Genomic DNA, 25,514 nt, shown 5'->3' with positions numbered 1-25,514 from the left:
TCTGCTCTCCTAGTATGGGAATGCTCGTTATTGCTGCTGCCGCATCCTCACTTGGCCTAGATATGTCAGCCAAAACAACATGTTCTACCAGCCGGTGTCATTCGCATGCAGAACAAATGATTACAACACTCGCACAGGAAAGATGGCAACGCAGAGACAGAAAGCTAATGATGGACCACCACACAGTGAATTCCCCACAGTACTTTTAGACCAAGAAGCCACAGGGTGAGAATATACACCAGTGAAAACCCTTCTGTCGACAGCCCATATCCCTCCACCAAAGGACAGCTCCTCTTTGCTTGGCTGCTCTTACACTCAGGGGGATGAAGAAGAAAGAGAAGCATTACAACACACAAGCTGCAACAGAACACACAGGGAATACCAACTTAGAAGGAAGGAGGCCAGCATAGTGACTGCATAAGAAATAGACTGTGCACACAATTCAGAGTGAAAAAAGGAATGACTGGCTGTTGGACAGCACTAAAATCCTCTGTCCTACAACTCCGCAGCACAGTTTAAGGTCATATAGGGTTTCTGCAAGTTGTAGCTCCCAAACTCTAAATGTATACTTTATCCTACCTTCAACACACACAGCCATCAGACAGGTTGTTTAACAATGAAGACAGCAACACCCATGATCCCACACTACTTATAGTTTGTTGTGATTGAGAGACCCTGTGGCAGAAATAGCATACAGTGTGTTTGAGTGTTTAACAGTCTAATGTGCAGGTAAATTAACACAGCTAAGACTCCAAAGACATTGTTTGGTAAAGGTTAGAAGGAGTAAAGAACGATGAAAGATGGAATAACAAAAACAACTCAGAAAAAATGTTACATGAACTTTTATGATTTTCTTAAATTAGTTTTGAAAACTGTTACAAAAACAAAATCCAGGGACAAACAGAAAGACACACAAAAAACCTGCTTCCTCATTTCATATGTGTGATGTCATAGCCAGAGGCCATAACTTTTTGACCTTTGACCTGATCCTCCTCCATCCATCCACAGTCTGTATACAAGGCACCCTGACAGAAATCGGGCTTTTCTTGCTCCTCATAGGTCGTCGCTTCATGAGATGATACAAAGTGTTTAACTATAGAGAGACAGACGAGTGCTTACAGTACATACAAACACACACACACACACACACACACTCTGATGTGTTTTTATTTCTTACAGTTTCTCTCTCTCTCTCTCTGTCTCTCTCTCTCTCACACACACACACACACACACACAGAGTTATGTCATCACAGATCAAAGAACTCCACTGTACAGGAACCTAAAACGAATTTTGCTGGTCAAGGACATTTAAATTTGTAATGCAGACCATTCTCTGGAGTACACACACACACACGCACGCACACGCACACGCACACGCACACACACATACATACATAGACAGAGTGCAGTTCTGTCCTAGTAATAGGAAGAATTTTCCAGTAGGGGCTCTTTACAGTGCATCAGGTCACAAATTGATATCATGCCAACCCCAGCCACTGCTACTCAATCCAGTTCTAATGGCATGGGCCCTAGGACCTGGTTTTGGTGGGATCCATTAAATCTGATGTGGTCTGATCTGGGCTGAGATAATTCAGTAGAGACTGAAATCCATTCCAGGTCAGGTCAGACCAGCTTCACTCTTCCTCATCCCCCTCTTCTGACTCTGCAGTCCGTCTGTCCGTCTCAGTGCTCTGCAACCAAAACAATGAATTCAATTCAAATCAAGAACAATGTGGTCCATTTTAAAAGGCTTCTGTCGTCATTCTGTTTGTGGTGTTGGTTTTTAAAATGTATTAATCATACCCACTGAGATTTACTTCAAGGGTTAAGTCATACATTCTGGGACATATGCCTATTTGCTTTACAAGAGTGGTCTCGTGCCTATAAGTACAGAGCTGGATTCAGGATTTTGTCATAAAAACTGGAGGCAGGGAAAACAGCCTGGTTATGTGCAAAGCTGAAAGATACAGCTGCTAAAGCTCACACTGTATTTTATCCTTTATTTCATTTTTACACTATGACACCTGGAGGCTGCTCAGTGCAACCACAGTCCGTTAGCCACAAGCTTGCTTCTCTAAACTTTATGCCAGCACTGCTCCCATGATAAGAAAATGAGTTGACTGCTGAAAAATGTGTGTAATTTTGAGGATACCTAGACTACCTGAATGGACTAGAAGCATGACTTCTTTCTAACATTGACAACAAGACTCTGGGAGGCCACGGTCACCAAAAAAAATAGTTCCAGAACACACCACAATTATTGTTTTCCCATTTTGGTTTGTGTATAGATTAAAGGTCCAGTCCGTGAGATGTCCTACAGTGACCCTTTCAAAATGTGAAAGTCCCTCTCTGCAATTGGTTTCTGGTCTTCATGGTGGTGCAACACAGTAGAAAGATGAAGAATTTTTTGTTGCATTTCGCCTTGCTTCTGCCCCAGAATGCAGCTCTTTACTTAACATAAGACTTATGATGGATTCAAGTTAGTTCATCTTGGTCCCTAGTAAGTATAATCATGGTTATAAGTTTACATCCAGTTGTAAAAAACATGTATATCATGGCAGTCTTGAGTTCAAATGATTGTTACAACTCTCGAAGAGTGGAACATACAATACTTTGTCACAAAAAACACTCATGAAGTTTGTTTCAGTAATGAATTTATTATATGTCTAAAATATGACCAAATCTGCTGGATCAAAAATATACATACAGTAATCCTAATACTTGATTAAATGTCCCTACGTCCCAGACTTGTTTCTTCAGCAAAGTCCACATGTCCTCCATGGGGTTCAAGTTTAAAATTCCTTTAATTCTTTTGATGTGTGTTGGGATCATTGTGCTGCTGGAACACCCAAATGTATCCTGTTTTCTGTCTGATGAGTCTAGGTTTTCCTAAAGAATTTGGAGATAATCCCCCTTCTTTGTTATTCCATTAGTTTCTTTAGAGTACCAGATCAACTGGCAGCAAAACAGCCCAACAACATAATACTATGTTGTCACCATGCTTGACAGTATGTATGATGTTCTTGGGGTTAAAGGCCTCCCCTTCTCTCCTCCTAACATATTGCAATTTTCTCTCAGCAGCATGTGTTTGTTTTTTCAATAGTTTAGCTTGTATTTTTTCCTGACTGTGGCAGTGCCATGCACTTTATACTTACAGATAGTTGTTTGCACAGTTGATCTTGGGACCTGTAACTGCTTTGAAATGGCTCCAAGTGACATTCCTGATTTGTTCAAATAAATTATGGGCTCTTTCAGATCAATGCTGAGCTTTCCCATTGTGTTTGTGGCTGAGTCTAATGGCTGTATCAAACAAGCCCAGAAAAGTCACCAGCTGTTATCCATCAGAATCACTCAGAATATATCTATCTTCCTGAAATTTTGAACTATTCCTGGTCAAAATCAAGGGTTTCAAAAAAGATTAAAAAATTGTCATATGTTGTTCAGAAAAAGCCCTCTGACTAACTTCTTCTTTTTGGAAGTTAAAGTTTGGCTTTTATTTTGAGGAATTTGACTGAATGATATCCAGTGGTCCTAATACTGTTCCAAAAAGTGTCAGAAAATTATACTATTAGTATATAAGTTAACTGTAACAGAGCAACCCCTCAGGCCAATTAATGTTCCAATTAATAATCATCTCTAAAGGAATGGACTGAATCTTTTCTTAGACCCAGTATATGTGTCTCTCTTCTCCTCTCCTGCCTGTATTCCACACTGGCTGGTGTGTGCCGTCTCTCACCACTGTCCCTTGGCAGCCGTGCTCCTCCGCTGCTGTGAGATGCTGTAGATCTCCTGCAGCTGTTTCTTCTGGTCATCGCTGAGCGGAGCTGTCAAACACTGGTACCAGGCTGTATCAGTGTTCTGGACCCCTAACATGCACACACATAAGGCCAAAGTGAAATGTTATGGTGCAGAATTTTCATACAGATACAGTAGAGATGGCGAGATGAGAAGAATAACTGGTTAGTTCAACTGATAGCAAATGAATGGATAAAATCACATTTTCCGATTACAGTTTCTGAAATGTAAGGAACTATCACTTTCCTTTGGTTGACATAACTGTAAACTGAAAGTGCTAGGTTTGGCTAGAGAGAGGTATTCGTAACATTAGGAGATATATGGTTTGCGGAAACAGACACGTGAGCAGTTCTGATAAAAACAAGGCAGCATGCAAAGACAGCACAGAGAAGAAAGGTGACTCACGGAGGAGGGCGGAGGTGAAGAAGCGATACTCGTCCTCTCCATTATCGTAGTCCAGAGGCGTGCTGTACTCTTCCAAAGGCGTTCCCTCAAAGCCGTCGTCATCCCAGTAATCATCTTCGTCTTCATCATCATCCTCGCCACCCTGGCCCGGCTGCATGCTGGACTGCTGCTGCATGGCATTATGGTTCTCGTTCACCTCATCTTCATCACTGGGAATCTCCTCTGCCCAAACACAAAATAATATAGTCCTTAGGATCAAAGTCTTCATAACGTGTTATTCTCTGTGGCTATTTCAAACTTTTTAACACAAAGAGAAATAATCTCTAAACAACAAAAGCACTCAGAATAAAATTAAGATGTTTCTATCTCTACAGATTCCAGAGAAAGAAAAGTGTTTTAAGAGCAGAAAGATAAATTAGACCTTGGTATTACAAATTCTCTACACTCTTCAAAAATCTAGATAGCTAGTAAGTACACTGGCAGCTAAGCTAAGGAGGCAGCAGGCTTGTATAGACAGGCCTGTCTATAGACATGTAGAGATGGGGATTTTGAAAATGCTTTCACGCAGATCACGGAGGGGTGATTACAGGCCAAAATAGTTAGCAAATTGGCCTCACATCAGGTGAATCAGACTAGTCAGCTGGTCACCTTAACTTCTGTCGGGTCAGTTGTTGGAGTTCTTGTTTTCCAACTGCAAGCTCAATTTTAAGTCCTCTCTTAGAAACTAGATCCTAGCAGGTGTTGGTGGATTTTTTAAGTGAAATGTGTATGTGTACAATCAGTATGTAGTCCCCGGGTCAATTACCACTGCAGTAGTCACTGATATTTATCGCCATGGCTCGGCTGTTATGGAAATGTAACACCCAAGTGAAAACGCTAATTTAGTGACCCTAAGATGTATGTTGAACTTAAGGCCACTGGCCTACATATATCTCTTCGTTCAGTCAGCTCTGTTTGAAAGAGAGACTGAATTTAAGGATTTTTAAAGTTATGTTTGTGGCTTCCATGTGAGTCTGTTAGCTGCCTGATCTGTACTGCATATGTGCAATTCAACAGAGAGCAAAAAGAAGCAAAATGTCTGAAGATATCTTCAGTTATCAGCTTCAGAAAAAAAGACATCCATTTCAGAATATTATTGATTAAGACTTATCAAAACAAGTTGAATGTCTTCCTGGTCTTGTCTGATGTGATTCATGATCTGTTGCTTCCTACTGTTCCCTGTTTTACCATTGCATAGGTGATGAACTTCTGGCAATGGGAAAAGAGTCAAACACCTATTTGTTGCAGGTTTCCAGCGAATAACACTACACAGTTAAACAGCAGTACAAAATATGGTTTAAATATAACCATCGAGTTGAAACAACATTTCATATAAATAGTTTCAACAAAAACTAAAAATAAGGAGGGGTCTCCAAATGTCTGACTTGGTATGGGGTACATGTGTTGTCGGGGGTCTCCACCTCAACTTCACCCTCTATCTCACCATAAAGACATTTAATTTCGTCTCCAAGCTCCTAGGTTGTATTACAACACTGCAAACAAAATTACTAAACCAGGGAAGGGAAAGAAGCTTGACAATGGTTCTGGAGAAGAAGATCAACTGCAGGCCTCTAGAGCCATACTTAGTGTTAAGTCATCAAATGGCACTTTAATGACTGATCCTGAAAACGAACAAAAAAATGTGTTGCAGATCTTTATGTAGAGCTGCACCTAACGATTATTTTTTTAATCATTCCTATATCAATCAAATAACCTATTGATTATTTTTTGGACTAATCTAATTATTATTTTTGTTCATTACTTGATTCATATAACAACAGATTTACCAAAAATAACATTTTAAAACTTTATATTTTAATATTTTATTTGATCATCTTCAACCATCAACAAACTAATATTAAAAATCATTCACTGCAGGGCATTATTCCCCAACTAAAAAATAGCCAATCTTAACTGGTAATCTGTGTAATCCTAATAGATATATTACTTTTGGCTGGGAACAAAAAGTAAACAGAACTTTATACATGTTGTGTTGGCCAGTCACGTATGATGGCAGGACACGTTATTTAGCATGGATAAATTTTATTTAAGTTTTAGTTAGAGTTAAGTTTCACTTTTACTTCAGTTCGGTCTCGTACCCTTGTAACAAACACAGCAATGGTCTGCCTCATCCTGGTTGTTTACGGTTTATTTTCAATCTGTTGATGAGGACAAATGATCACTAACAGCACCGGCTGTGAACCTAAAGTCACCCCATATCATTGTTGCCCATGGAAACTACAATTCAAGATCTGGGACCCAGAACTGAAATTTATTCAGAGCAAAGACTGATGTCTGTGTCTATTCATAAGTACCTTGCTGTACATACTGCTCTTTATATACTTTATTTCTCCTTTTCTTTTGCCTCCTTCCTTGTTCCTTGTTGGATTCTGTTGTAGTGCAGAGTTTCTTCCCACTTCGGCCTATAATAATGTAATGTTTTTTTCACAAATATTCTCTAAATTTGTGCAAAATGTCTACTCCCAATAGAATCTCTTATGCTCATAATACCCTCAATTAAAAAATATCTATCATAAAAAACATGAGAATCTTCACTAAGGAAGGAATATTATTTTATTTAACTGCATTTGTTTAGATTTGTTTATCCGATAAACTTGCAAACCTAGTCTAGTCTAATGATTACAAGAAAGCAAAGCTTGGTATTGTAAGATCTATGGTGACTTAGCAAATGTAAGCGCTCTTTATTCATTTATACTCCCAATGTGATAAATCATCTGACAACACTGACTAAACTAAAGCTTGGAGACTGTTCTGTTACTTGACATTTCCTCTGTGACATTGTTCTTTTATATCCTTCCCTCATGACTGAAAGCATATTTGAAACACGAACACGCTCAACTTTCACTGGAGGAAAATGTAAGCTGCTCTATTAGTCACTACACCATTCTGAACTATTTAATATGGTGAAATCAATGTATTTTAAATATCAGGCCACAGGAGAAAGCCTTAGACGTCACCATAGCACTAAGTTAATTTATCAGTCTGCCCCAGGAGTCGACAAGGTTTGGGAATCTAATGCCTTTACGCTTGACTGAAGCAAAGTACAGCCAGTGCAGGTTGAGAAAATAAATGTGGTGCAGTTAATTACTAAGTCAATTTTTCTTCTTTTTCTTCTTTTTTCTTTTTTTCCTTTCTGTCTGTATTCATTGTACATTCCTACACTTCAGATCTTCACTCACCATTCTGGTCTTCATCCTGTGCCCCCGCACGAGCCAGCAGGTCTGGTTTGTTGACAAGGCGGGAGGCATAGAGGTGTTTGAGGCCAAGGAACAGAAGCAGTATGGAAGGAACAATCTGGGTGGCAACGCCCTCCAGCACCGCCGGCCGGCTTGGCAGCTCTATGAGCACACTAAGGCCGATGATACACATCTTACGGTCATGGAGCCTGGAGAGTAGATCAGGTAATGTCATTTTTGTGTGTCAAGTACAGAGCACGACTGAAGATGTGGTTGGCTTTGCTTAGCTCTTAAGAGTGGAAATGGGAAAACAGTTCTGTCCAACAACCATTAGTTAACATGCGATACCTAATTTGTTTAAAATATGGCGGCGCCATGAAACGATCTTGGTAACATTCATTATTAAATCTTCCATGAAAACGCAATACATTCATGACATTTATTTTCGATACAGTTATTTGAGTCCGTTTTCCTCTACCTCGAAAACAATACACCAACAGCCAATCACACAGCAGAGAAATAAATGCATGTTGATGATACATATTTAAGGCCCCTCCCACTCAGCAGATCTGGAAACACAACCCAACATCTTTCATCATCTCAAAAGGTAGCATCCCAAAGAGAACTCCAAAAGCATGAGTTTGCGCTGTCATGCTAGCGGCAGCCTCCTCTCAAAGAGCCTAACCCTAACCCAGCAGCACAGCCCTACTGCTTCTACTAGTCTACTAGTAATTCAACAATAGACAACTGTGCTGTTTTGACATCTGCCATTACTCCATACAAAGACATAACCAGTACAATTATGTACGAAATTGATTTATCAAGTACACCTGTTGAAATGCTTGTTAACACAAATAGCTAATCAGCCTTGCAGCAATCACATTGCAGCAACTCATGTATGTAGATGTGGTCAAGAAAACTTGCTGGGGGGCGGTCGCTATCATCGGCTGGGGGAAAGATGGTCGCTATCGCCGGACGGGGGACTCCTGTCAGGAGTGACACCTGCTGAAGCTACTGAAACTGAAGCTACAGTACACAGGCTCACCAAATTGGACAATACAAGATTGGAAAAAATGTTGCCTGGTCTGATGAGTCTTGATTTCAGCTGCAACACTCAGATGGTAGGGTCAGAATGTGGCGTAAACAACATGAAAGCAGGATCCATCCTGCCTTGTAGCAATGGTTGAGGCTGGTGGTGGTGGTGTAATAGTGTAGGGGATATTTTTTGGCACACTTTGGGCCCCTTAGTACCAACTAAGCATCACTAAGACGCCACAGCCTACCTGAGCATTGTTGCTGACCATGTTCATCACCACTGTCATGAAGCTTATTACCAGGGTAAACAACCAGAATGAACTACAACCTGTGGTCATCTACTCCGCAGTTCCTCTCAGCTTTATGAAGCTTCTATTAGCATCTTATTTTGGGTTTCTGACAGCAGAAATGAGTCTCCCTTAACTGGTTAAAAACAACAGAAGCCTCACCCGAGAAAGAACTCAGTGTCGTTCATCCACTGGTTGATGAAATGGGCAGTGATGGGCTGTGGGTTGTGTTGAAAGTGCATGTTGTCCAGAGTGTGGATGAGCAGGGCTGGGTTGTAGTACAGAGCAGCGATGGCCACCTGCAGGCACATGGTCCTTAGCTCGCTGGACTTCACCCCCCGCATCAACCGCTCAAGAACTGCCTCCACAAACAGAGGGATACACTGCAGGTAGAAAACACAGAGACATCAGGCTGCTGTTACTCCTACAGCTGAAACTCGGAGTCAGACAACTGTGAAAACTTGAACTCTGCAAAAGTGACACAGACCTCCAGCTTCATGTAATATTTCCCATAGCCAGTCTAGAGATTTGAGCAAAACTCAAGTTCTGTACTGTATAAGGAAGTTTCAGACCTGGTCAATGCCTCGGCCTCTGCACTGCAGGATGATGACCTCCAACAGTTTGGCAGCGTGACACTCTGCGTCCTCACCTGCATCTATAGTCAGCACCTACAGCAGGTCAAAGGTCAAATGAGTTAAACAGTCAATACTCAGCAGCAGCACCACTGTAAAAACAGGATCCTGGTCCATTTTATCTTACTCTGAGCAGAATGTGAAGACATTTATGGACTGACCTTTTTGCACATGCTGTAGATGACCTCTAAATGCTTAGGGTTGGACAGGAGCATGTCTGTATCCACGGTAACATAGTTGTGCAAGAGAGGCATCATATCTGTAAAATAAAGACGGAAATGAACATGAACAATAGTTTTGGTGAGTGTATCAGCATTAACAGAACAGGTGCACTGCAGTACTTAAGTTGTCAGAGTAATACGGTTTAGTCAGAATTTAGGTTTCCATTCATTGACTTAATGTAAGTGTCTCACTTTGGGACATCGGATGGGATATGAGACAAACACAACAGTTCCTAATGCAGCTTTCAATCAATAGTTTAAAAGCAGAAAGTTTTCCTGCTGGAGAAAAAACACAGGCTCAAACTGGAGATGCGTTAGAGTGGCCCCTCTTAAGCTCCAGGCTCTATCACTGTTTGTTTTTTTTAACACAAAACTATACACTTAATATTGAAATGACCCAATAAAACAAATTCATGAAAATTTAGTCAGATCAGTCAGTATTTGACAGCAGCTCACCGTTGCATCAACATTTTGACACTTTTAGTATGATACGTTTACCTTTCCAGAAACCAACAAAAAGTCTGCTGGACTGGAAGCGTTGATGAGCAACAGCATGTGCATTCATGCGAGACAGACCTGTGAAGTAATCGAAGCAGTCGTGCTGGAAGACCTCGTAGAGGACGCCCAGAAGCTGCCACATCTGGGGGGAGATGGTCTGACAGGTGAGGCCGAATGCCAGCGATAGGATCTCCTCATAGAACTCTGCAGAGGAAAGGAAAGGACTACTGATGACTAACAAGCACACACACTCTTTTACAACACACCTTGTATTACCTCACCTGGAGGGGTAAATGTGAAATGACAGGTGTTTCTACCATATATGTTGTACCTGTTGGTAATGGTATGACACCTTGATATAGGCGGAAAAATGGTAAACAGAGAGAATACAGTGTACAGTGTCAAGAGTACAATTACGTAGCTACCCAAGCTAGCATAAAGTTCCAAAATCAGTATTTTTTTATGCTTTAACACACACGTGTCAAACTGATCCAGTAAAGGGCCGCTGTGGCTGCAGGTTTTCATTCCAACCAAGCAAGAACACATCTGATTTGGATCAGCCAACCAATCAGCCAACCAAGTAAGAACACACCTGATTTGGATCAGGTGTGTTCTTGCTTGGTTGGAATGAAAACCTGCAGCCACAGCGGCCCTTTACTGGATCAGTTTGACACATGTGCTTTAACATAAAAAAAAATGTTCAAGCATATTCAAAAAGCATATTTTTTATGCTTTTAAAATAAGAAAAATGACATGCTTCCAGAACAGGGTTAACTATGTCAAGAGAAAATAACAGCACATTTATTTCAGAGATGAGATAATATAGTATTTTGAACAGAAGACAAGAAGCGCAGAAAATTCTGTAAAAATATGCCAAGCCAGTGAGCCAGCACATCACCACAAACTGACTTATGCTGAGTCTGTGTCTGGAGCAGCAAGCCAAGGCGGGGTGGTGTTAGAGGCTGTGTCAGTGAAAGAAAAATGCTAAGGAAAATGAAATGTTCACTTGCAAGACTTGCTTCAGGGAAACGTAACAGTGACATTTTGAGTGAAGCATTCTTCATCTAGATGGAGTGACGTGATCTCTGTTTTGTTGTATTGATTTGTATAACTTGTCTAAAAAGTGTCTATAATGAGTCAAACAGTGTTATAGGAACGCTTGGTGTTGGGAGGCTGTGGTGGTCTGTAATCACTGTTCACCCTTAAAGTGCCAACCGTTCTATCTGCCGAGGGAATTTACAGCCATTCTGCTTTTCGCTGTCTTTATTCCTCCTACTCCCAACAACAATGACAGAAATGTGGCACTCACTGAACTTTATCACACCATCAGTGAGCAACAGACAGCCCATTCAGATGAATTTCTGATTCTGGCTGGGAATTTAAACAATGCAGACCTTAAGGCTGTGCTTCCAAAAACACACCAACAAGGGGAAATAACACACTGGACCTGGTTTACACAACCCTCAAAGCGTACATGGCTTCCCCCCTTCACCACAGTGGCTTCTCTAACCACATCAGCCAGTACGTTCAGAAGCCGGACTACTGTGTTGTTCGACTGAAAATGGACTTTTGAAATCCATGTTAGTCCGACTTAAATCAAACTAAATAGAATTTCTCAAAGCCCGTTGTTGGAAGTCGATTTAATCTTTCGTGTACACAGCTCAGTTGGACCTGAACTGGCCTCAGCATTCTGTGCATGCACCACAGTCCCTGCATAATCCATGCCAGTCCATGTCATAAATCCTTAGCAGGAGGCAAGGAAAAAACAAAAGAAGATGCAGATGAAGGTATTAATACAATATATATTATGTAGTGTACAGCAACAAAAAGTCATCCATGTTTTCGTCATTCGCTGTGCAGCCCATTTACAGCTTCTTAACTTGTTTGGTATGAGACATAATAGGTCAGTGATGGTCCAGTAGCAACTAGCTAGGACATGTTTAAGCAGGCGGCCACATACAACCAAGAAAATCAACATACAGGAATACACAGAGATGGTGACTGCCAAAATCACTAAAGGCATCAATGATGTAACTGACATCAGGAAAATCACCACACGGGCTGATCAGAAGCTGGTGATGCAGACAGTCTGAGATCAGCCACGGTGAACCTGGCTTATCTCTATTTAAGGGACAGCAGAGACACAAGGAGCCTGTGGCAAGGGATTCAGACCATTACAGACTACAAACCCAAACCACAGGCCTGTGACAGTAGCCAGATTCACACTGCCCTTGGAGTGCGGGAATCCTTTGTGAAAGTCTCAGAGGTGGTGAGTGGTGAAATTTTGCTCTGGCGCTGATCCCCCTCTGAAGCTATTATCAGAGGCGCAGTATTGGCGAACCGAACCAGTGTGAATGGATAAGCCGCCAGCATGGAGCTGGGGCATGTCGATCTGACAGTCTGATAACTGCACAGGTCCTTCACTCAACAAAATAAAGAGAAATGTCCCACAAAGCAACGTTACATGACCTAAATCAGTAACGCTGTAACCCTAACTGTCTTGGGAACTTATGAGGAAAAAATACTGTGACAAAGATTCCAAAGATCCACTGATTTCCAGAAAGCACACACCCAACACCCCCGACTGACCATCAGTGGTTCTGCTGTAGAGGGCGAGCAGCGCCTCTGTGCCTCCTACACCAGACTGAGCAACAGCCTCATACACCAGGCTGTCAGGGAGCTATCTTCCCTGAAAAAATTGCTTTGTTTGTATATTCGTATATTTTTGAAAACGTCAATGCAGGAAAAACCTTACAGAACATTAAAGAAACATTACAGAATCACAGCAACCCTCTACAACCTGATTTTCTGCAGTTTGTGATATGAACTGGATCAGTTAGACAAAATTGACACGAGGGCTCTTTGCTCTCTGAGGAAAGGAAACAAAAATAACCATATGTCTTCACACTGTGTGGGTCAGCAAGATAATTCCACATTTTTAGGATTAAGTGTGGCAAGACTGTCTGTGTGTCTTTGTGTGAAAGTGTTCATGTAAAAACAATGGACTGCCCGCGCACACACACCTGCCATACCTATGATGGGCTTCTGCAAGACCAGGCCAATCACCTGTAAACAGATCTCCTCCAGCTGCTGAGTGATCTAAGAGTGAGAATGAGGACACGATGAATGCATGTTCAAGGATTTTCTGTGTGTGTGTGTGTGTGTGTGTGTGTGGGTGAGAGAAAGTCAGAGACCTCTTTGTGGTCTTCCATGACAGTGAGGATGGTGTCGATGGTACTGAGGATGCCCAAGGCCATAACAGTCTTGTCTTCGTTCTCTTCGTACTCCTCACTCTGAAGGACCCTGGTGAAGATCTCTGCCTGCACACACACAGACATAGACACACACACACCACACACACATTTTAGGTTAATATTATACATTGTGTAAAGTGAGAAAGCAAGATTTACACTCTTTTTTTTTTTAGCAGAGCAAGGTGTTGTATTGTATGTATATATACATATACATATATATATACATATATATACAAATACATATATATATACACACACATATATATATATATGTGTATATATATATGTGTATGTATATATATATATATGTGTATATATATATATATATATGTGTATGTATATATATATATGTGTATATATATATATATATATATATATATATATATTTGTGTGTGTGTTTATATATATATAGATATATATATATATATACGTGTATATATATATATACCCGTGTATATATATATATATATATATATATAAAAAAAGCGACAGGCATTAAAACGAAGCATTCAGATAGAGGGTGAACCGAGGTGCTACAGCTATGGACAGTGTGAGATACATAATCTGTTTTCAGAGGTTTAAAACTTGTCAACAATTTCAAGCCAACACCCAAAATAAATGTATAAACCTGAAAACGAGCATAACATGAGAGACCTTTAAGGCTTTGTCACACATGAATTGATAAGATATGTGTTGTGTCCATACCAGGTTCTGGGTCATGTCCACAGCAATGGCGGCCACCTCCTGGTTGTACTCGCAGATCATCTTTTGAATGACGTTTGTCAGGTCATCGTTCTCCGTCTCTTTCACCACATGCAGCAGCTCCTGCATGATCGGACGGATGTAGGGCCTGATGTACAGCTTGGCTACACACAATACACAGAAAGAAACGAAAAGCATATGTGTGTATAAAACCTACTTTAAACGTTAAAAGATTGAATAGTAACATCCACATCCCTTCACAGACCTTCTAAGTGCTGTAGGCAACTGAACATGTTTCAGTTTCTTGAAGATGTTTCACCTCTCATCCAAGAGGCTACTTCAGTTTTAACTAACTGGAGGGGAACTGCAGGCTTTTAAACTCTGTGGTAGTGTCCTTACAGAGCCCATGTGAGCTCTGAGTTTCTCATTTGTGCCACTTGTGGGTTGCTGAATTAGCCGGCCTTCATGTGGGTTGCTAGGGCTAGGTGAGCATAGGTGTGAATGGTTGTTATGTTGTCTGTGGAGGGAACTCAAAACAGCATTGTAGGTGGGTGATCAGTGATGTTGTAGGCCACCTCCTCTGTTCAAAGACGATCTTTCCAGTTTGAAATATACGGATCCTTTTACTCCTCTTTTAAACACCTGTGCATCGTTGACTTTAATAAAGACTCTGCTCTTAACTTCTTATGATGTCACATCACTATTTACATGCATTCCCACTCCACCAAGTAATTAAGATGTCGAAGAAACACTGGCTACAGGCAGCACTCTGTCCAGCAGAACCACCTTCATCCCAGACTCCATAAGAAGAAGAATCTTTGTCAGACATGTAAACATACCCAAAATTTGTCCTCTGCATTTAACCCATCACTAGCTGCACATTCTGAGTATACAGAATGGTGCCTTGCTCAAGCGCACCTCGGCAGTAACCTAGGAAGTGGATTGGCAACTCTTCAGCTACCAGTCCACTTCCATATTGTGGTCTGTAGCTGGACTTGGAGTGTCTCTACTGACTGAGCTACTTGACCTCTGTCTGATGACCACCTTCCAGTACAGTGAAGGTTTCTACAGACAGAAGCACGGCTGTGCCATGAGCTCACCGGTGACCCAATAGTGGCCAGCCTCTGCAATCTGAATGTAGAGCCTTGATTACCTCACAGGAGCTGCTCCTAGCCACTGGTTCAGGTATGTGTACGACACCTGGGTCAAAATCAGGAAACAGGAAGTAAAAGCCTTGACAGAACATACAGAACATATACATGATGCGGACATTAACATCAAGTTCACATGGGAAGATGTCAGAGGAGACAGTCTGACCTTCTTGGACTGTGCAGTACACACTGAAGAAGACAGAACCCTCAACACTGAGGTGTTCAGAAATCTCAAACACACAGATCAGTACTTGCTGTTCAACACTCACCACCCACTGGAACAAGCTGGGGGTCATCAGAACCTTAAAAGCATTGGGCTGAGACCGTGCCAACACAAAATAAGGGGGAAGGAGAAGGAACAGAGGCACATCAGGGAAAAACTAAAAACCTATTGCTTCCCAAAGTGGACCTTTGTCAAAACATCTCAAAGATCCAGAGCCGACAGAGAGGTGGAGACAAGAAAATGGAATCCATTGTGGGAACATCTAAAAATTCAGGAGGATCTTCAATAAACATCGTATCCCAGTTCATTTCAAACCTACCAACACACTGTGGTGGAAAGTTGTTCATCAAAAGGACAAAACACCCAGGCATCAATAGAATATAGTTTATACTGTTCAATGTAGCAGGACTGCACAGATTTGTACACTAGGGAGACAAAATAACTCTCCATAGTGGCAAATAGCACAACACAGGAGAGCAACTCCTCAGGCCAAGATGTTGCTGTCCACTTACATCTGAAGGAGACAAATCACTCCTTTGAGGACAACAACGTAAAGATTTTTGCATGAGAAGATGGTTTGAAAGAGGAGTAAAATAATCCATCTATGTCAATCAAACTGAATCAGCCTTCTCTGAACCAAGGAGGTGGCCTATGACATTACTTATCACCCACCTACAATGCAGTACTGAGTTCCCTCCACAGACAGCACAGACAACCATTTATACCTGGGCTCACGTAGCCCTAGCAACCCAGATGAAGGCCTGTTAACTCAACGACCCACAAGTGGCCCGATGACCTTAAAACTCAGAGCTCGAACTGACACTCCCTCGCAGAGTTTAAAAGCCTGCAACTCCCTTAGTTAGAACTGAAGAAGACACTCAGGTGAGAGGTGAAACATCTTCACAAAACTGAAACATATCCAGCTGCCTACGGTATAGCACTTATAATTACCATGACCTGAATGACTGAGAGCCTTCATCAACATCTTCACAGACCTTGTTCCTGGTTGCTGACCAGTGTCTGCAGAGCGATGGCGGCTTCTACCTTGACAGGCATCTCTTTGTCCTCGATTAAGTCCTGTTTGACCAACTCAACAGCGTTCCTCAGCACCAGCTCATCATGGAAACGCAGTGGGCTGAAACAGTGGAGCACCCAGCACGACTGCCAAAACACAACAGAAGCAGATACATGTTGAAGCAGCAATCAGTACAACACCCAGATATGACTCATCTCACTTCATCCACAGTGATTTTTCATCTCTGAAACCACCGCTGCTGCTTTCAGTGCTGCCCCGCCAGGCGTGTCAGGGTTGATTACAATACATTTGTAATGATGAGGAGATTAAAACACAGACTCACATTAACTGAATGGACCACCCAACAGGACTGTAGGGAGGAGAGCCAGTGGAAAAGTTAAAGCTGTAAGAAACAGTCCTTTCATTCCAAAAAGGACTACAACTGTATCAGAGAGAAAATAACGGATGCAAAGCAAACAAAATTCTGCATGTATCCAAATGTTTGGCTTGCAGTAGAAAAATGCTCCCCAAGGCTGTGCACCAAAGGCTCATGTTGGCACCCTTACTGTCACAGAATTAAGCCACACTCGTGAAGGTGGACATTAAGACCATATGTTTGCTCTACTGTGACAGTTCTATAGTAATATCTTCAGTAGCAACATGGCGCCATCTACTGAGAAAACAGTACTATTTCAAGTGACACAAGTGAAAAGTCTACCTGTATATGGAAAGTACCTGGCTAAGAATCACAACTCTCTTCTCAAGTGCTTTCTGTTCCCAATGTATCAAACATTATATTAGACTACATTAGATTACATTACATTACATTACATCAGTATGTCCAATTTCATTATGGTCAACCTTTAATACTTTGGACATCTCAATACCTGCAAGCGTCTCCTTTCTCAAACAAGATTTAAGAAAGTTTATTCAAATCCCTCAAAACAAGATGATACTAAGTAACAAGAACTATTTTCTTAAGCTAATATATGTGTGCTCATGTGCTCGTTGTATTGTATATCACATTAACCACAGGACAGGAGGCTTTTGTTGCACATCACACACCTCTCTCCCCATGTTACCTGTCTTTAATTACACAGAGCAGGATGCTTTTAAAGGAGTTGAAAGCAGTAGTAATGTCACTTGAAAAGACAGCCCTGAACGGATTTGAAGCGTTGATTTTGAGTTGTCAGCTGTCGTTATGAGCAGCTGCAATTTGAGTCTTAAGTTCATGTTTTGTAGGTACAAGTGCCAAAGCAGATGATGAAAGGATAGTTCACCTGTAGTGATCCACCTTGGTTGTTTGCTGTGAGTTGCTGAGGTTTGTAAATATCGGCATTAGTGATGTATGCCTTTTGTCAAATATAATGGAACTTCATGGCACTCGACGTGTGGTGCTCCAAGTACCAAAAAGTACACTACAAACTAGTACGACTAAAAGTACAAATTAGATGAAAAAGATGTATTATTGATTTTGGGGTGGAGTGTTCTCATCTCATTGTCAGTCATTCTCATGTCTCTCTTCATTAAAGTGTAAACAGGCAAACAGTGGCGAGAAAAACTGCACTGTGAAAGCAGAGTTTATAGGGAACCAATCTGAATGCAAAAGGTTTCATTGTTCTATAGCCATGTCATTGTGCAGTCAACATTTACTTCATAATGATCAATAAAAAACTTGTCCATGATGGTTTCAGGTCAAACTTCAACAATTCACACAAACCCCATCTAATCCTAGTAAAGGTCAAACCAGCTCCAACAAAACAGAAAGATAAAAACCAATCACAGCACTGACTCCCTTTTGATTACAAAGAGAAATATGAGAATTAGTTACAGTTATTAAACAAAATTCATTCATGTATTCATGTATGTCTATGGTGCATCATATCATAGCTGACATATAATAAAAAAAAATATGTCTACGTTATATAACTTTTGCGTGTTGTGGGCAAGTCTGGGGACAGGGCAGACTTTTCTAGAATGGTACTTTGAGATGAAAGGGGTATAACATTTATAATCACCGCACAGCATAACTACTGGTTGTAAAATTACTATCAGCATCAAAGGGTCCAGAGTGAGAAAAATAACCTCACCCTGGCACATTTACACTGACCTACACCCAAGCACCAGCAGAGAAATCATAATTGGTAACTCTCTAAGATTGTGTAGTATACACACTTACTGGGTCTATAGGCTTTTCCAAAGCACTGATGTGTCTGTGTGACATACTATGAAAGAGAACAAAGAAAACAAACAGATCAGCCCAGTGAAGGAGGGATGGGAAGGTTCTCTCACCCTGGCTCGCAAGTAACCCATAGGAGAGTTGAGCAGGGGGAAGACGTAATTTTGCAGCATTAGCTCCATCTGGTCTCTGTACATCCGTTTCTGTAGGACGAGACACAGATACACACAGCACAGTACAGCAATGATTAAAATACATGAGGGGCAGTAGGAGGATTAAATTGACTTTAAAGGCTCCATTGGATTGCTGTTCTACAGGATACGCACACACTTAGGTGCAGACATGAAAACAGGTCAGGGGTGAAAAAGGGAAGAATGATACGACCGTCCTTTTTGTGGCTAGGTCCGCGGATTTAGACCGAGGGCAGTATATTGGGGGTCTGTTTTGGTCCACCAATTTGCTGCCTCGGAGGGTACGCTTTTTTCCACCTCCATTGCTAACGTTATCTAAATCCGAGCCGTCCATGTGTCTGCCACTGCGTGAGATGGGCGGAGGTGTCGATGACCTGCACAGTTGTGCGACCCACAGCCGGGGAGTTTTAAAACCAGGAAACAGCTGATCACAGCAGTCAGTCCATCACTTCATCCGTGGACGTCAAGATGAGCAACTGAACAGAGCTGACATCCAGGAGATGCAGCGTCTCCTCGGTCTCTGTAGCTGTCTTTGTTGTCCGCTTCTTGTTATAGCAGCAAGCTACGAAGCGTTGCTACTTTCAAATTAAAAGCCCCCCACTAACAGCCCAGTTCTGAACTCCAATGGGGTGCAATGTAAAGCTCTTACTTTGAAGACAAATTCTTCATCTTTCTGAATGCAACGTGCTTACTGATCTTCCTGAACACATCTGCTAGATGGAAATTGAAAATGAGTTGTAGGGATTTTAGAAAAGTTGTTTTTATTGAATTCAAGGCTCTCCTTAGGTGCGCACATTTTACCAGTTTATTCTCTGGTTTGGTATACCTCTATGTCATGTCCATACCCCCCCCCCCCCCCCCCCACAAAAAAAATAAAAAATTCACATCAGATCTACATGATTCACATAGGTAACATATTTTTGTTTCAAAACGTTAGTGGACGTTAGGTTAGTGATTTTCATGCCTGCAGGTGTCTGTGGATGTATGTACCTTCAGCAGGAGCTCAGACAAAGCTCCGATACAGTGCAGGGCCCCATCCTTCCTACGGGGGTCAGCAGAGGGGTCCATCAGTATCTGGTGACAGAACTCCATCATCTGAGGAAGAACCTGCCAAAGGGGATAGTACAAAGGTAACATTTTTGAGGCTGTATTAATCTCCATCAAACCGTTTCATAAATGCTAGGGATGTGTGACAAATCAAATATCACCATACTTCAGACCGAATACCTCAACTTGTATTTCAGCTGTACTGTATGGATGTATACCGATATTTTGTTACAATAAGACAATGAGTTTTCTGAACAATAATCATCCGTAACAACTTGCACTCCACCATGGTGAGGGGAGGCAAGAAGGAAACAACAGCCCCTAAGGGAGTGCATTCCAGAGACTGGGTTCAGCCACACTGAAGGATCTGTCACACATGGTGCAAAGTCTGGAGGGAGGAACTGAAAGGAGATGGGCATTGGAGGCACAGTGTCAGTGAGTTAGGGAACAGGAAGAAAAGAGACTGGACAGGCACTGAGATGCCAACCCATTTAAAAGACTCAATGACAAAAAAGAGAAGTTTAAACATTCTACAAAATAAAACTGGAAGCCAGCACAGTAGTTGAAGAGTTGGTGTGATGTGCTCCCAGGACTGTGTGTGACAGAAGAGTCTTGCAGCCCAGTTGCAGTCTTTTTAACCCCTGAGTAATTAGACATTAGTTAGACATATATATATATATACACACATATATATATACACACACACACATATATATACACACACACACACACACACACACATATATATACACACACACACACACACACACACATATATATACACACACACACACACACACACACATATATATACACACACACACACACACACATATACATATATATATATATATATATATATATATATATATATATATATATATACACACATATACATATATATATATATATATATATACATATATATACATATATATATATATATATACATATATATATACATATATATATATATATATACATATATATACATATATATATATATATATACATATATATATATATATATATATATATATATATATATATATATATATATATATATATATATATATATATATATGTATATGTATGTGTGTATATATATATATATATATATATATATATATATATATATATATATATATATATATATATATATATATATATATATATATATATATACATACATATATATACACATATATACATATATATACATATACAGTCGTCCTCAAAATTATTCATACCCTTGTTAATTTTGTGATTTTTTTATTTTTGCGATGAAACTAATGCATTTTTGTCACGTTTGTTTATGAATTATATGTGACCAACAAGTGAAAGAACGACAACAATACACAATTCAAGAAACTCTTAAATTCATGGGTATTTTATTGTCGGATTACCAAAAAATGCCATGTTCAAAATTATTCATACCCCTGGCAATATCTCAACAAAAATGTCCCAAATGTGTTCATCTTTGTCCCAAAGTTATTTCATGATGTCTCATTGGAATGAATACCTTTTTTGTTGACCAAATGTTAAACAAGGTTAAAAAAATAGCATCTTTCCAGAAGAGTATAAATAGTGGGAAAGTGTTCAGGTCATTGTTAATCTCTGGTCATCATGGTAAAGAAGAAGGAGCTCAGTGAGGACCTGCGTCAGCATCTTGTGCAGGCCCACAGTGAAGGAAAGGGTTACAAGGCCATTTCCAAGCAGTATGGTGTCCCTGTCTCAACCGTCCAGAGCATCATCAACAAGCACAAGAGGTTCAACACTGTCAAAAACCTCAGTGGGCGTGGCCGAAAGTGTAAGGTGTCCCCCAAACTTGCCAGGAGAATCTGCCGAGAGGTCAACACCAACCCACGGACCACAACCAAGGCCCTAATTCAAACCCTTGAGCAGACAGGGACAAAGGTGTCACGGTCCACCATTGAGCGAGTTTTGCACAGAGGAGGTCTCCATGGACGTAAACCTCGGAAGACGCCGCTGCTCAGGAAAAAACATCTGGTAGCTCGCCTGGCCTTTTGTAGAGGTCATCTGAAGCAAGATCCCAGCTTTTGGTCAACCATCCTGTGGTCTGATGAGACAAAACTGGAGTTATTTGGCCATATGGATACCCAGTATGTCTGGAGGAAGAAAGGAGAAGCCTATAGACCAAAGAACACTGTGCCCACTGTCAAGTATGGTGGTGGAAGCATAATGCTGTGGGGATGTTTCTCTTCCAGTGGCACAGGCAATCTCGTCAAGGTCCAAGGTATCATGAAAAAGGAGGATTATATCAGGATACTTGATGAAAATGTCAAGGAATCTGCTGAAAAACTCAAGCTTGGCCAAAACTGGATGTACCAGCAAGACAATGATCCTAAACACACCGCCAAGGTAGTCAAGAAATGGTTCAAGGACAATGACATCAGTGTCCTGGAATGGCCAAGTCAAAGTCCTGACCTCAATCCAATTGAGAATTTGTGGCATCACTTGAAGACCAGAGTGATGGCGAGGAAACCAACCAACCTGACCCAGCTTGAGGCATTCGCCAAGGAAGAGTGGGCCAACATCCCACAGGAGACGTGCAAGAAGCTTGTGGACACGTACAAGAATCGTCTGGAAGCAGTCATAAAGAATAAAGGCTATGCCATTGACTATTAAATAAAGACGATGGACTAGGGTATGAATAATTTTGAACATGGCATTTTTTTTGGACTCCGTTAATAAAATACCCCAGAAATGATTTTTTGAAATTATTTTATATTGTTGTCATTCTTTCAATTGTTGGTCACATGAAGCTAAAACACAAATTTGAAAACAAGCATTTATTTCATCACTAAATGAAAAAATCACAAGAATCAGCAAGGGTATGAATAATTTTGAGGACGACTGTATATACACACACACATATATATATATATATATATATATATATATATATATATATATATATATATATATATATATATATATATATATATATATATATATATATATATATATATATATATATATATATATATATATATATTTACTGACAAACATATCAGTCTCATTAGCTGCCAAATGCTCCAAGAGGTTCACCAGCTGGATGTGTTGTTTTACTGTTCAACTTAGCATCTTTGGTAGGAGCTTGGCATAATGTGGGTTTATCACAGATTTGTTGGAAAACAATTCTAAATGCTTCTGATGGTCACAGGTTGTTTGCAGGTGAAAAAAAAACAACTAAACAATGAGCTAAAAGAGGTCTGATTCTGCAGGTTCATGGCATCCATAACTATGTCCATTGTTTGCATATAAATAAAAATATAGAAGAAAATTAAAATATAGAAGAATGTGCATGAAATGTAAAAAAAAAAGGTAAATTCTTTGCTGTACTTTGTAAGTAAAATCATAACATTCTTAGCCTCTTAAACAGGTAAATAATTAGTACCCACAAGCTGATTTTATTGAGTTAATATACCCAGTTCCTCTGGGCCTATTCTAAAATGCTCCTTATTACCTCTTTCCTCTTGCGGGCAGCTTTACACAGGAGGCTCTGGGCAGCAGTGGCTGGTAGGGCATGGTCATCATACAGGTCTGCAACAGAGACAAGCAAACACTGACTCACACAAAGAATGGGATCAAACAACACATTGTAAAACATGAGGGGCTTCCTTCTTCCACCAATGAATATCATGGAAGTGATGCAGCTAGAAGGTCACAACTTCATAATAAAAGCCTTTTCACTTTCTGTTAGCTTGTATATAACACAAACTGGGGTTTTTAAACACAATGACATGCTAAAGAGATTTTTAAGGATAGAATTTCACACTGGGCTGTTCGAGTACTCACTGAACTTCATGCGGATGTACTCATAGGGGTCTTCCTGCCAGAGCTTCTCATCCTCGTCTTTGTAACACATGAGAGGGAAGATGACGTCCTGGCATATGGCCTGTAAGAGATGAAGACTGAACATTAGCAATCATGGAACTTTGCACAATTCTCTTTGGGTTCCAACCTACATAAAATGCACTGTGAAGATTAGTCAAATTTGACCTATGACGGACTAAAGAACAACTACCCATCAATACATTCACTCTGCATCAGTTTAATCCATGCCTGTCCTACCTGCATGTGTGGCTTCATCTGTTTCCAGGTCAGTGAGTGTGACAGGCCCTGGTTGAGGTAGTTGATGCACTGCTGCAGGACGCGAGGAGTGACGTACTGCTTCTGCCGGTGCTGGTCCACCACCTTCAGCAGGACCTGGACATACAACACAGTGCCCACAAGGACAACAGTGAAGCTAAATCTGTGAAATCCTTAGCGACAGATAAACAGGCATCTGCAAAATCTAACATTTTCACATGATTACCTGTTGTATGCCCACTGCATATGTTTTGAGGAAAAAGTCTGCAAACTCATAGTACTCCTTTGTCACATTGCCAGGGCTCCCATAACTAAAAGTCAGAGAAGAACCATGATAATGGCTGCCAGCTACCAATATGTTGTCTGGTGATGTGAGAGTGGCTCTGGACTCACCGTTCAAACAGTCTGGTGATAATGCGCAACGCCCACTTCTTACACTTCCACCACGCCAGCTCAGGGCGGTCATCCTCATCAACCTCCAACGTCTCCTAACACACAAACTTCATGGTGAGATTTTGAAGCTTGTGAATCCAGTGAAAAAGTGGATGAAAAACAGATGTCCACAGTGTTGTTGCCTGGTTGTTGACCCTCACTAACACAAATTACATACATACCAATAAGATTGCACTTTGTTGCACACAGAATACATAAAATACACTGTCACACTCAGTATTTACACCTAAACGGTTTAATTGGCAACAGATGATAGCATCATGATTGGAAATGAAAATCGACATCTTCAGCATCAGGCCACATCCAGTGCCCAAACAAGGTTAATACACCAGACTCAGGTTAAATGGGTAAAAAAACAAAAAAATCATTAGTTCACACTGTAATTTGACAACATTGACTTAGTGTGTGTGTGTGTGTGTGAGTGTGTGCGTTTGGTGCATGTGTTGTGTGTGTCTTACAGCTGGGACATCTCGGTCCATTATGGTTCGGAGGATTTCCATCCACTGAGTCATCACTGTGTTGTTGATCAACTGAAGAGGCAGTGAGTACTGCAAGAGGGCAATGAGATTCAGTACTGTCGTCATCGTCATCATCGTCATCGTCATCATCATCATCATCATCATCATCATCAGAGTTACACAGGAGAGCTACATACAGACATGCAATATGTAAAAGTGACTGACTTCTTCCACCGTTTCTGCTGTCAATGACACAGAAGAGTCTGGCTTTATTCGTGACAGGGCCTTAACAAAGAAACCACACTGCGTGTATCTGTCACCTGGTGTGACAGACTGAGCACTGTCAATGTTGAAGAACCAACATTGACAGTGCTTAGCCTCTCAGTATAAAGCCATAATATGAAGGAGGGGACTATTATCTGTTCTCTCACAGGCTAGTGCATCTCAAGGAATGACTGTCATGAACGCGTGGCTTCCATTACACATTATAGTATTATATTTTCTGCAGGTGAATGTAAATCTGTCGGCTTTGTTTCATGCCCTGAATGACAGCAGCAAGCTAAAATGTGTTATGGTAAATGGACTTCCATTTCTACAGCACTTTTCGAGTCTACTG

The 25,514-nt window shown here is 40.8% G+C and overlaps 1 protein-coding gene across 4 annotated transcripts in view; it reads right to left on the bottom strand.

The window, feature by feature from the left end:
- Positions 1 to 826: 826 nt before the first annotated feature.
- ipo8 (importin 8) overlaps positions 827 to 25,514 on the bottom strand; it is a 31,247-nt gene continuing 6,559 nt past the window's right edge. The window contains exons 6-26 of one of the 4 annotated variants that reach the window (XM_037121893.1): positions 24,899 to 24,988; positions 24,381 to 24,475; positions 24,214 to 24,298; positions 23,970 to 24,104; positions 23,694 to 23,793; positions 23,362 to 23,438; positions 19,815 to 19,931; positions 18,747 to 18,836; positions 16,798 to 16,824; positions 16,435 to 16,600; positions 14,069 to 14,229; positions 13,304 to 13,429; positions 13,133 to 13,208; positions 10,188 to 10,313; positions 9,552 to 9,649; positions 9,331 to 9,426; positions 8,921 to 9,141; positions 7,440 to 7,645; positions 4,201 to 4,422; positions 3,737 to 3,866; positions 827 to 1,691 (exon numbers count right to left, since the gene is read on the bottom strand). In XM_037121893.1, coding sequence (XP_036977788.1) covers position 1,691; positions 3,737 to 3,866; positions 4,201 to 4,422; positions 7,440 to 7,645; positions 8,921 to 9,141; positions 9,331 to 9,426; positions 9,552 to 9,649; positions 10,188 to 10,313; positions 13,133 to 13,208; positions 13,304 to 13,429; positions 14,069 to 14,229; positions 16,435 to 16,600; positions 16,798 to 16,824; positions 18,747 to 18,836; positions 19,815 to 19,931; positions 23,362 to 23,438; positions 23,694 to 23,793; positions 23,970 to 24,104; positions 24,214 to 24,298; positions 24,381 to 24,475; positions 24,899 to 24,988 — 2,445 coding nt within the window. In that variant the 3' untranslated portion in view covers positions 827 to 1,690. The remainder of the gene's footprint in view (positions 1,692 to 3,736; positions 3,867 to 4,200; positions 4,423 to 7,439; positions 7,646 to 8,920; positions 9,142 to 9,330; positions 9,427 to 9,551; positions 9,650 to 10,187; positions 10,314 to 13,132; positions 13,209 to 13,303; positions 13,430 to 14,068; positions 14,230 to 16,434; positions 16,601 to 16,797; positions 16,825 to 18,746; positions 18,837 to 19,814; positions 19,932 to 23,361; positions 23,439 to 23,693; positions 23,794 to 23,969; positions 24,105 to 24,213; positions 24,299 to 24,380; positions 24,476 to 24,898; positions 24,989 to 25,514) is intronic. The other 3 variants (XM_037121894.1, XM_037121895.1, XM_037121896.1) reach the window with 3 other exon arrangements.

Source organism: Acanthopagrus latus, chromosome 14 (genome assembly GCF_904848185.1).
Source record: "Acanthopagrus latus isolate v.2019 chromosome 14, fAcaLat1.1, whole genome shotgun sequence".
Lineage (NCBI taxonomy): Eukaryota > Metazoa > Chordata > Actinopteri > Spariformes > Sparidae > Acanthopagrus > Acanthopagrus latus.
The sequence above is the reverse complement of the archived record's forward strand: the minus strand, read 5'-3'. Positions and strand labels throughout refer to the sequence as shown.